The sequence below is a fragment of the Endocarpon pusillum genome (assembly GCF_000464535.1).
Source record: "Endocarpon pusillum Z07020 unplaced genomic scaffold C713005, whole genome shotgun sequence".
In the NCBI taxonomy this organism is placed as follows: domain Eukaryota; kingdom Fungi; phylum Ascomycota; class Eurotiomycetes; order Verrucariales; family Verrucariaceae; genus Endocarpon; species Endocarpon pusillum.
The window spans coordinates 238,400-249,313 of record NW_006913556.1 but is presented as its reverse complement, the minus strand read 5'-3'; the positions used below and the strand labels follow the sequence as shown (position 1 = coordinate 249,313).

At 49.6% G+C, this 10,914-nt stretch overlaps 6 protein-coding genes across 6 annotated transcripts; 3 read left to right on the top strand and 3 right to left on the bottom strand.

The window, feature by feature from the left end:
- Positions 1–394: 394 nt before the first annotated feature.
- Positions 395–1,282, top strand: EPUS_04208 (uncharacterized protein; the record flags this gene model as incomplete). The annotated part of the gene is made up of 1 exon (XM_007788201.1): positions 395–1,282. The coding sequence occupies one exon, from the start codon at positions 395–397 to the stop codon at positions 1,280–1,282; it is 888 nt and encodes a 295-aa protein (XP_007786391.1).
- An 870-nt stretch (positions 1,283–2,152) lies between these two features.
- Positions 2,153–4,429, bottom strand: EPUS_04207 (E3 ubiquitin-protein ligase bre1; the record flags this gene model as incomplete). Its single annotated transcript, XM_007788200.1, has 3 exons — positions 2,153–2,326; positions 2,376–4,196; positions 4,295–4,429. 3 exons carry the CDS (start codon positions 4,427–4,429, stop codon positions 2,153–2,155), a joined length of 2,130 nt encoding a protein of 709 aa, XP_007786390.1.
- A 349-nt stretch (positions 4,430–4,778) lies between these two features.
- Positions 4,779–6,800, top strand: EPUS_04206 (uncharacterized protein; the record flags this gene model as incomplete). The annotated part of the gene is made up of 2 exons (XM_007788199.1): positions 4,779–4,803; positions 4,852–6,800. 2 exons carry the CDS (start codon positions 4,779–4,781, stop codon positions 6,798–6,800), a joined length of 1,974 nt encoding a protein of 657 aa, XP_007786389.1.
- Positions 6,801–6,962: 162 nt separating this feature from the next.
- EPUS_04205 (uncharacterized protein) lies at positions 6,963–7,982 on the bottom strand (the record flags this gene model as incomplete). Its single annotated transcript, XM_007788198.1, has 1 exon — positions 6,963–7,982. The coding sequence occupies one exon, from the start codon at positions 7,980–7,982 to the stop codon at positions 6,963–6,965; it is 1,020 nt and encodes a 339-aa protein (XP_007786388.1).
- A 287-nt stretch (positions 7,983–8,269) lies between these two features.
- On the top strand, positions 8,270–9,708 carry EPUS_04204 (uncharacterized protein; the record flags this gene model as incomplete). Its single annotated transcript, XM_007788197.1, has 2 exons — positions 8,270–8,285; positions 8,363–9,708. 2 exons carry the CDS (start codon positions 8,270–8,272, stop codon positions 9,706–9,708), a joined length of 1,362 nt encoding a protein of 453 aa, XP_007786387.1.
- Positions 9,709–10,086: 378 nt separating this feature from the next.
- On the bottom strand, positions 10,087–10,724 carry EPUS_04203 (uncharacterized protein; the record flags this gene model as incomplete). The annotated part of the gene is made up of 3 exons (XM_007788196.1): positions 10,087–10,221; positions 10,268–10,639; positions 10,695–10,724. 3 exons carry the CDS (start codon positions 10,722–10,724, stop codon positions 10,087–10,089), a joined length of 537 nt encoding a protein of 178 aa, XP_007786386.1.
- Between the last annotated feature and the right edge of the window lie 190 nt (positions 10,725–10,914).

The window sequence follows — 10,914 nt, the reverse complement described above, 5'->3', positions numbered from 1 at the left end:
CAGGAGGCTTAAATGACCATAATTTAGCCATAATTTGAGCGTCATTTTCTTAAAATGACGTCCGAAATAACATAATTCTATTGGATTCTAGATGTTTAGCCGTATAATAATATATAAACTAGATCATATCACGGTTAGGCTGAAACTAAGCACACATTGATGGTAATTTAGGCATAGTTTTTAGAGGGCCTTCTCCTGCTAAGTATTCTTAATGCTAATTAAGCAATGAGTGGTCACATGTCCCTTCGGCCCTCACAAGTTCTGTACGAGTCAGTTAAAGAAAGTGATGCTCTCGGGAAACCTCGGATTTTAGGTAGCGGTTCGGGAGTCTCCGCAGCAATGCTAATTTCTAATTCACAACCTGCAATACTCTGTGATTGCAACTATTGATTCAATGAAGATTTCTGACGTAGAAGACATTGAAGCCGAGATTGCTGACCTTGAGGCAAAGCTCAGCGATGCGAAAGTCAGGTTGAACGGTATCCAACATAGACCATCTCCCTTCACGTCACTTTCCAAACCAGATCTCCTATCCTCCACTTATCATTCCTTGCTCTTGTTGTCCGATTCTGCCCTGCCCCTGGGCTCCTTCGCATATTCCAGTGGTCTGGAGTCATACATCGCGCACCACAAACCCCTGCCGTCACATGTCACCCCTCTCTCGTCCTTTGGCAGTTTCCTATGCCTCTCCATCGAGTCCGTTGGCTTCACCAATGTCCCCTACGTGCTCGCCGGCTTCCGGCACCCCGCCCTGGTGGACCAGTTAGATAATGATCTCGACGCCTCGACACCGTGTACGGTAGCTCGACGAGCGAGTATCGCCCAGGGAAGAGCCCTTTTGAACGTCTGGGAGAAAGCTTTGCAACAATCGATCAATCATGCGTGTACCGGTGCCTTGATAGCTGCTGAACACATCAAGTCCTTTGGGCGGACGCTCAGGCTCTCAGCGCTGAGCAGCGAGGATATTGCAGATATAAACGGTCATTTCGGACCCTTGTGGGGCGCGGTCTGCCTGGCACTAGGATTGGAGATCAAACCAATGGCATATCTCTTTCTTTTCAATCATGCCAAGACGGTGCTGAGTGCCGCTGTTCGCGCAAATGTCATGGGTCCTTACCAGGCGCAAAGCATACTGGCTGGACAACATTTGCAGACGCAGATTCGAGCCTGCTTGGCAAGGGTATGGGATGTACACCCAGAGGATGCTGGCCAGGTGGTCCCAAGCATGGATTTGTGGGTTGGAAGACACGAGCTGCTCTACAGCAGGATCTTCAACTCTTGAACAACTGCACAACCAGGAGTTCAGCTGATAAACATCAAGACCATGATACCATGACACGGTGTCAACTGAAGAAGGACCGAATGCATTTGCATCTGTTTTCCGAACTTGAAGCTTCGTGGAACAAATTTCTAGATGCCAAAAAGACATAAAAACCTTAACTCCCGAACTGTCATTAGACAGGTCAGGAGTCAGGAGAAAGCCCGAGGGCTTTTTTTTGTTCGAAGGGAGGAAGGGAGGTAGGATGGGAGGAGGACTGGTATCTGACTTCGGGGGGTATGTGTCAGCGTAACAGTTGTTGGGTTCGAACAGGTGGTCTTGGGGAGGGACTGTCGATTTCGTGGCGAGGCGGTTGCTTTAACAACTGCACCACTGTGCCCAAGTTGAAACATTTGGGAAAGAAACACAATATAACCTTTTAGTTGGGTGAACACCGGAAACACTGGACATCTGGGGTTGCCTAGTTGGGAAATCTGTGCGGCTGAGAATGGAGATATGCAACACCATGCACCATCATTCAATGTGCAAGCATGTTATTTGTCATGGTCAATTGAGCGTTTATGTACATCGAAGCTCTAACGCATTGTTGGTTGCATACTGGCGAGACATGAATTCCCACTTTCTGTCTCAAGTAATATCTAGGATTACAAGCTCCGCTATCTGTCCCCTTCCTACAAAGCAGACATGGAATGCGGCGACGCATATCCAACCTGGTTTCAGCAAGGTTGGAACATGGCTGAGTGCTGAAATGTCTTTCTGACCAGGCGGCTGAACAGTGCACCAGACATTGCTATTCATCAAAGCTAGCACAGGGAGGAACCAAAAGGCAGGGCGATCCACCTCATATCGTACAGGCAGCCACTAGGATAACGATCACAACGTAATTTTCATGTGGTCGTTGCTGCCAAAAGACTTGTTACAGTTCGGACATTTGCGAGACCTCGATGTCAGGCGCTCGTCAACACATTCCTTGCAGAAGACATGTCCGCAGGTCTTGATCACGGTGTCTTTGAAGTTGCGTTTGCAGACGGTACAGATCGCGAGAGCCTGATCTAGTCAGTATGGTTACCATAAACGAAATGGAGAGTTGACTCACTCTGAAAGATTCGTTCACATCTGTGGAGCTTCCCAGGTTGTTCGACTTGCAAACGTCCAGCGCCTTTTTGGTGTCAGTCAAGGATGTTTTCAGTTCCGCAATTTCGAGCTCGGCTTTTCGGTGTGAACTGGACAACGTAGCTGCAGCTGCATCCTTCGAAGCAAGCAACTTCTTCAGGTCGGCGATCTGCCCCTTCAACCCTTCACTCGAAATGCCTAGCTCCGTGACCTGTTGCTGCGAAGCTCGCTGGCTTGCAGTTGCGCTTGTGAAAGCATCTTTGATCTCTCCAATACTCTTCTCCAGGTTAATCACCAGCGCACGAGAAGCAGCTTCTGACTCTTTGAGTGAAGACACTACATCCGAGCTCTTTGTGTTTTGCATGCGCAAGGTCCTTATCTCCAAATCCCTTATTTCTTTACTCTTCATGGTGGCGAAATATTTTTGATCAGCTTTGGCCTTCTCGGCGCTCAATCTCTGAAGCTTGTCCTCGAATGCGCTGATTTCAGATACTTTCTGACTCGCAAGCTTCTTTGTCGAAAGATAAGCTGTTTCCATTGACTGCAATTCGTTGTTCAACATCTGATGTTTCTTTTCGAGATCTTGATGCCGGGACTTGAGCTCTTGGAGACCTGTCGAGTCGTAATCGCTAGCATTTTTTTCTTCGTTTGCATGCTCTAATTTCAGACGTTCATTCTGGATCTCTAACGCTTTGATGCGGTGATCACTGGCTTCACAGAGTTCTTTCACCTTCTGCACTGAAGCACGTTCCTGCTCGTACGCAGAACGCCTGATGGCCTGTTCAGCGAGGAGTTCATCCCGGTTACTTCTGATCCTTGCCAGATTGGTTTCTGCCGTCGCCAGTTGCGCCTCCCTTTCTGCCAGCGCAGCTTTTGACTCATTCTCAATTTGCGACTTGAATGCCGTGCGCTCTGATTGCAGCTTTACTGCTTCCTCCTGAAGCTGAATATTCAAGGCTTCGAGGTTATTGACTCTTTTTATCACATCTTCGTGTTGTGATCTCAGCTGTTTGAACAGTTCGGTGCCAGCGTATTCGTCATCGGTATGCTGTGTCGATTTTACCGCCAGCTCCGTCAACTGTGCGGCCAACTTCAGATTTTCGGCCTCAAGATGCTCTAATTGCTCTTTCTGCTTCTCCGAAAGAGCCAATGCCTTATGATGTGCTTCCTCCAAATCTGTCAAAGCCTCGTCGGTACCAGTTGTCCCATTGGTAAGTGTTTCTTCACGCTTCACTGCGACGTTATCGGTATTTTGGTTCTTTGGCATCCCAAGGAAAATCTCGTCGGTTTTCGAACTATTAGCTGCCCGACCTAGCCTTCTTTCAATCTTCCTCTCAGCTCTCATGTAGCGCTCCACTGCCTTGTCGAGACGTTCAGTAAGTTCCTGCACCTCCGATTGTAGTCGTTGCAGCTCCACGACATGAACCTTTTCAGCGGCAAGCTTTTGCGATAATTGACCTTGCAGTGTGACCACGTCAGGATGGTATGTTTTGCACCTATCAAATAATCGTCCCATAACATCCTTGATGTCACGCGACCTTTCTTCTAGATGAGTCTTGAAGGACTCAACATCGGCAGAATATAGCGATGATGGTAAAGTCGAGATATCATGTATATTGCTTGGATTTTCCCCAGCCATGATCTTCACCTCGTCAATCATCTCTTGGAACCATACATCAATGATTCGAAGATGATCGTTGTGGTATAGCGCCTTCCTTTGCGCATGCTTCACTTGTTCTTCCAGAGTTTGCTTTTCTCTTCTATACTCTTGCATCTGACGGAGTAGCGCACCCTTTTGGAATTTCTGTACACATATGGTTAGTATACTAAACCTATAGGTACAGGAGTTCATCAAACAAGCAGCAAGAAGAGGATGCGATAGGCGGTCCTGCGGAGCCTTACCTCAATATCGTCTTTCCAAGGCATGTCAGCATCTGGATGGCTTTTTACTGCCCCATTTGCTGTGGTTGCCAATTTCTTAGAGGGCGGTCCTGAATCATGTTGATCGTAGGGTGAAGGTCGCTTTCGATCATCCATTTTCAGGGCATGGGAAGGGGGGACTGCTTCGATGGTCGGCATCAGAACCATGTATGGCTATGTGATGTAGCGGAGGATTAGTGAATCACGAATATACTGAGTGAAGCATGCTGGGAAAGATGCGCCGGGGTTCAGCGTTATGTGGCTGTGGTCAAGATGTCACAGGAGTTGAAGTTTTGACAAGAGAGATTTCAGAATGCCAAGAAACGACCATTGCAAAAGTGGGGCCACACCACATGTAGGCTGCAATGTCCCACGGCGGCCCCCACAATAGTACAAACCTGACAAGCAGTTTTTATTCTATCTGAAAAGACGAACCTCATGGATGAACAGCAAGTAAGCCTAAGATATGCCGGCATTCAGCAGCTCTATCAGTAACTTTCTCCTTCTGCTTCTACGGCTGCACTGACTGACCTTGATAGACAAGTCGGGTTCCAACAAAAGAGTTGCTCCCAAAGCGCCTCCTCGCCGAACAATACGGAATGCCACGACACCAAGCGCAGGATCTCGAGATGACGATACTATCTCACAGAGCCAGTCCTTTCCTGGGACGCCTGATCCACAACATGTCCAGGGTAACGCAGCTTCAATTGTACATAGTCAACAAGAACCAGTCGACAACAGACATAGCTGGAATTCTGCCACCCGGCTACATGACGGTTCAGCCAACACCGCAACCTCAGAGAGCGACTTTCCACAAACTGTCAATCCTCTTCCGGCTTCAACTTCCTTACGTTCAACAAGAGCACCGACGGTTATATCGACTGCACCACAAGAGGTACCATCTTTGGCTGATACGGAGCCATCGGCTCTTATCCAAGCATCTGTCGGGGCAGTCGCGATAAGTGAGCCAGCGCAAACGTCAAGACAGACGCGAGCGGCCACGAAATCTTTCCAGGAAGCCAGTAGGACGGAGGCTGTGGCTGATACCATACCAAGTTCAAACAACCAAACAACCGTTAGCCCAGATATCATTTCAAATGCATCAAGAGGACGTCGCAAACCAGGTCAAGTAGTGCAACCTGTCGTTGCAACTAAACCTGCCATAGTGGAGACCGCTGGAGCTACACGAGACCAAGCTCTTGACCAGGTCAACACAGGTAGTTCCAAGGCAAAAGTACCTCGACAGAGTAAACTTCGCTCAGAGAGGCAGGCGCCTTTTGCAGTTCACGATGGAGTGCCAGATCGGTCACAAACCCTTGAGAACCCCTCGGCGCAGCCCGGTAATTCTACAACCAGTAAGCGAAGATCTACTTGGAAGAGGAAGCAAAGGCTATCAGCCCAAGAAGCTGCAGAAGAGGTCATCGATGAAGCCACTGGTGGAGTTAATGGAGATGAACGAGCGGTCAGGGGAAGGAAGCGCAAGCGCAAACTGGGATCGGAGGAGGCAGAAAGTCATGAGATTGTACCCTCTGAGGTCATGATGGCAGACCTTGTCAAAGACCAAGGTTTGGGGAAAACTTCGAGACGAGAGGCTGAAATGCAAAAGATTGATTGGTTGGAAGTGAAGAGGAAGCGGCGTGAGGCAGAGAAAGAGGCTCTCAAGGAAGAGCAGAGGCAGAAAGAGGCCAGAAAGAACGGCGGTCCGCTACCTGCACCTGGTCCGCATGTTGCAGAACGACTCGTCCTTGTTAACGGCCAGATGGTCATCGACGAATCATCAAGGATGATTGACCGAAATGCAGAAACTGCTAGAGACGCCGAAGGAGTTGAAGAGGCGATTGATGAGGATCGTTTGACGAAGCGGGTCAACCAATCGACCGTGGGCCGAAAACCTGGGACGGTGAGAACTTACAGCACCTGGGACGATGAGCAGACAGAGCAATTCTACCAGGGGCTTCGAATGTTTGGTACAGATTTCATGATGATCAGCAAGATGTTTCCTGACACTTCGAGGGCTGTCATCAAGAAAAAGTTCAACAAAGAGGAGAAACTCAATCCCGAGAAGGTTTTCGCGGCATTGAACTCGAAGGAACCGGTCGACCTACAAGCCTTCTCAGAAATAACAGATACCACCTATGCAGATCCCCAGGATTTCTACAAAGAACTTGAAGAGGAGAAGGCAAGACTTGAAGCTGAAGACGCGAAAATGCGGGCTGAAGACGCACAGCATGATCAGGACATCCAAGAGTCGATCGAACAAGCTGATGAAGGTGCGAGTAGCGAAGGTGAACATCCGGATGGCGAACCACAAGCAAGAAAGAACCGTCTCGTGGCCGAGGCGCAAAGCATTGTAGATAACGCAATTACGCGGAAGAAGAAGAGCAAGAAGACCCCCTCAGCGAGGAAGAAAAAGAGCAAGAAGGGTAAAGGTTTGCCGGCTGAAGGAACGGAGGAAATCGTGGGTAGCATTGAAGATGTGGCCCCATGATGATGGTGTGATAGAATCGGAATATGCTTGACATCAAGTGCTGAGATCAAGCTCGGCGTTACGATGTTCCTCAATGGATTCGAAGCATTGGTGTGATCATGACATCTCTGGCTGAATTGTACATATAGTGTTGATACCCACCCTATCCAGGTGCTAGAAAGGTTACCGGCGGCTGGTAGACCCAAAGCCCGTGCTTTCATGTCGGGCAGAGGAGAATGAAGGACCTGAACTTGACCGTGAGCTTCCTTCCCCTGCGTTATCCCTTCGCCCACCAAACAGTCCTCCCGTATTTGTAGCAGTAGGTCCACCACCAAATAAGCCGCCACCGTTCGGATTTCGACCTCTGTTACCAAGGGCATATCCTGCTGCAGCGCCGGCACCTGCTCCTGTCCAGAAGCCGGGTCTCCACGGCCCACTCCCACCTGTCTGTCCATATCTGGAAGATGACGATCTCGTAGACGGCTTCGGCGATGGTCGATAATCGGAGTAAGGTGGTGGGGGTTCGTCGTCGAAGCCACCTCCACCTCCACCTCCGCCACCACCTCCCCAGCCAGGTCTGTTTCCTCTAGCTCCTACTACACCCCGTCCGCTACCGAGACAGCCAAAAGCGGACAGAATCATTGCGCCTACTACACCCCCAAAAATCAGCCAGAAGATGAATGTCCCCAGCTTCTCCCATTTACTCTTGATTCGGAAGGAGCTCCAAAAATCATCTTCATTCGTAATTCCGTATTTCATCTCTCCCTTCTCCGTAAGCAAAAGCCGGTACTCAACACCACAGCTGCCTTTCAAAACATATGGGTCGTCGCTACTCTCGTAGCCCTCGCAAGTCACGTCCGTGCTTCCTAATTTGAATTCTTCGGGCAACGACGCTGAGCAGGCCCACTGAATATTGTTCTCATCGTAGTCTGCGCCCTCATTCTTGCATCGCATAGTATCGACCTTATAGAGGGAGCAAACGCTCGCAGGTCCGGTACATTGCAGTTGGGGAGCTGGGGGAACGCGGCGTGATGTAGTAGACCTTCCCGATCGAAGAGTCAGACTTGCGATTTGTGAGAGAAGGACCGCGTTCTTAGGAACTTTCGAGGGATTCGTGACACGTGCAGCGCAGCTGAGGGAGATGAGTAGGGTCAAGATGAGCATGATGGTGGGGGACAAGGTTTGCAGATGGTGGAGACGCATCATGGCTCCGTTTTGAAGAATATCATAATGCGAGCGAAAGGGAGTCACGATGAACCAGCAAGACCGAACAGAAGTAGGCAGGATATTAAAGGCCAGGTGGCCTAAGAAGATTGTTGCCTCTCTCAGTCATGTTGCGGGAGGGGAGGACAGTTCATCCCACCTCTGCTCAAAAAGCTTGGAAATGTGGGGATGCATTTTATTTTTGGACTGCATGGTCCACATCGACTACGTAGAGTCTGTCAATACCGAGCCGAAGATCATGCTTTACTGATGATGACTTCGATATCATGAACAGCAACACACGTGAGAGACTCTGAGAGATCTACAATGAACAGCAGCGCTGACAGCAAGGAGACACCCAATCAACCCCCCCGATTCAGTCTTCGTAAATACAATCACCGGCCAGACCTCGACTACTCGTGCTAAATTCTACAACAGTCTATCCTTCACACAAGGTCTCTTGATTGGCCAATTGTCGGTGGTTCTCCTCCTTGGTGCTTTCATCAAGTTCTTCATCTTTGGTGAAGCACCTCCACCACAATCCCGCAATACTTCGGGCTACCATGCGCCAAAGCACATTCGGACATCATCCCTTCACAGCCATGCCTCAAATAAGAGCTCCCCTCCTCGCTCTCTCGGCCAAAAGGCTAGCGTCAATAACATCCTCCGGCAAGTTCCAATCAATGGGACAGATACTGCATCTATTCTCAGGAAGACCTATTATCAGACGCTTCCACCCACGAAGATCAAAGGCAAAAGCCATGGCAGGACGCAGACACACCACTCTTCCCACCAGCCCGAGTCTCTCGATTGGTTCAATGTGCTTATTGCTCAGGTGATTGCGCAATACCGCCAGACTGCCTACAATATGAAAGACACATCGTCTTCAACCCCTTCGATCCTCTCGAGCCTAGTGGCTGCGCTGAACAATCCCAACAAGCGCCCGTCCTTCATCGATCACATCAATGTCACAGAGATCTCACTTGGTGAGGAATTCCCTATATTCAGCAATTGTCGCGTCATCGAAGTGGAGGATGAAAATGCGACTGCACAAGCGGGTGGCCGACTTCAAGCCTTGATGGATGTAGATCTATCTGATGACAATCTGACGCTTGCAATTGAGACCTCGCTGCTTCTCAATTATCCCAAGCCCTTCTCTGCCATCCTTCCCGTGGCTCTCGCTGTATCTGTCGTTCGATTCTCCGGTACTTTGTCCATAAGTTTCGTCCCCGCGACACCACCAGCGGAAGAGACCTTGGAAGGTATTGACCCAGACCAGACCAACAGCGGTGGCTCATCGCCCAAGACGAATCTAGCTTTCTCTTTCCTGCCAGATTACCGCCTCGACCTTTCAATCCGCAGCCTGGTCGGATCACGATCGAGATTGCAAGATGTGCCGAAAATAGCCCAGCTTGTTGAGGCAAGAGTGCAAGCATGGTTTGAAGAAAGGGTGGTAGAGCCCCGAGTACAGGTTGTTGGATTACCAGGGCTGTGGCCAAGGATGGGAAAGACAAGGCTTCGCGACGGTGACGATGGCAAAGCAGGCAGCGAGGACGGGAAGGACGAACCAATGCACAGACGGTTGTCCTTTAAGCAGAGGAAGAATCAACAGTCTGTGGCCGAAGACCCGTTCCGAGACGGATTCAGGCTCAGAGCTGGTAGAGGTACAGAGACCGTGTTCCGAGCCGATGATGACATACGCATGCCAGGCTCAATGCCAACCTAGATGAGACAATTAAGGACTACAACGTAGTCTCTAAGTGAGCGCGTTTCTACTCAACATACGACGTTAAAAGTTGTCAATACCCTGGTCAGCCGAAAGTTAGGCTCATAATGGCACCAAGCATTGAACCATCCTATCTACGGTGCAGGTAGCGTAACCAGGCGGCCAGCCTTCATATATCCAGCAGAGCGGCGCAGCACATGCTGTGGCAGACACGACAAATCAAGCATCACCGAAGAAGCTTAGCTAAGCAGGAACACAAAATGCGATTATATTTATAACGAGAATACGTCGCTGGAAAAAGGCATTTCTCGAGGAGGAAAGCCCCGAAATGGGAGGCCACGCTGAAAGCAGAGACGTTTTGTAAGCCCGCTCTACTCCCTACTGTGCAGATGCTGCGGAAGCCTTTCTTGTTGACAAGTAGCTTTGGCGATAGGGGTTTTCATCCACTTCTGGCCCTCGGTTCAGAGGTGTCCATTGCGGGTCTTCCTTGAACAGCCTCATGGCTTTTATATACTGCAACAGATCAGCCACTGGTGATCAAATTAGACGGACTGCTGACATTTTTCGTGTCGGTTGTAAAACGATGATATATCCCAGCAGGCAGAACAATCAAGTCATCCTTTTCCAACCTGATGCGTACCCAATCGTCCCCTTCGTTTCTCACGTCAAAGAACCCATTGCCATCGAGGATATATCGAATCTCCTCATCTTCATGGAGATGCTCGTTAAAGAACATTTTCACCTTGTCTTCGTAGACATCACCCATCTTCTCCGGCGAGACTGTAATTTCATCTCTGTTCTTGTAGCTGCGCTCTTTGGCAATTGCGTCGACCTCGTCTATCGTCGGACAGCGATAATACAGTATACCGAGATCGCGCAGATAGTCGCTATCGATGAGTTTCCCAGAGTCGTGATCATCACGCTGGTCACCCTGAAGAGACGTTTTCAGTGAAAGTGGCGACCAGGGGGCGCATAGGATCTCTTACAGGCTGGTTGTCGAACCAATACGCCTTCATCTCTCGGCTGGTGCTGGTGTCCGCTCCGGATCAAAGAAACGACGGAACAAGAACGGCGGTTCTTTAGAGAATTTGATTCAATGCTGGATGCTGTGACTGAAGACGATAGGAGTTGCTATTGACGCCATAAGAGCAACATTGCACGTCCCAGGCGGGGGCAAAGAGGAGTCCCTACCCCGAAGATCTGCCG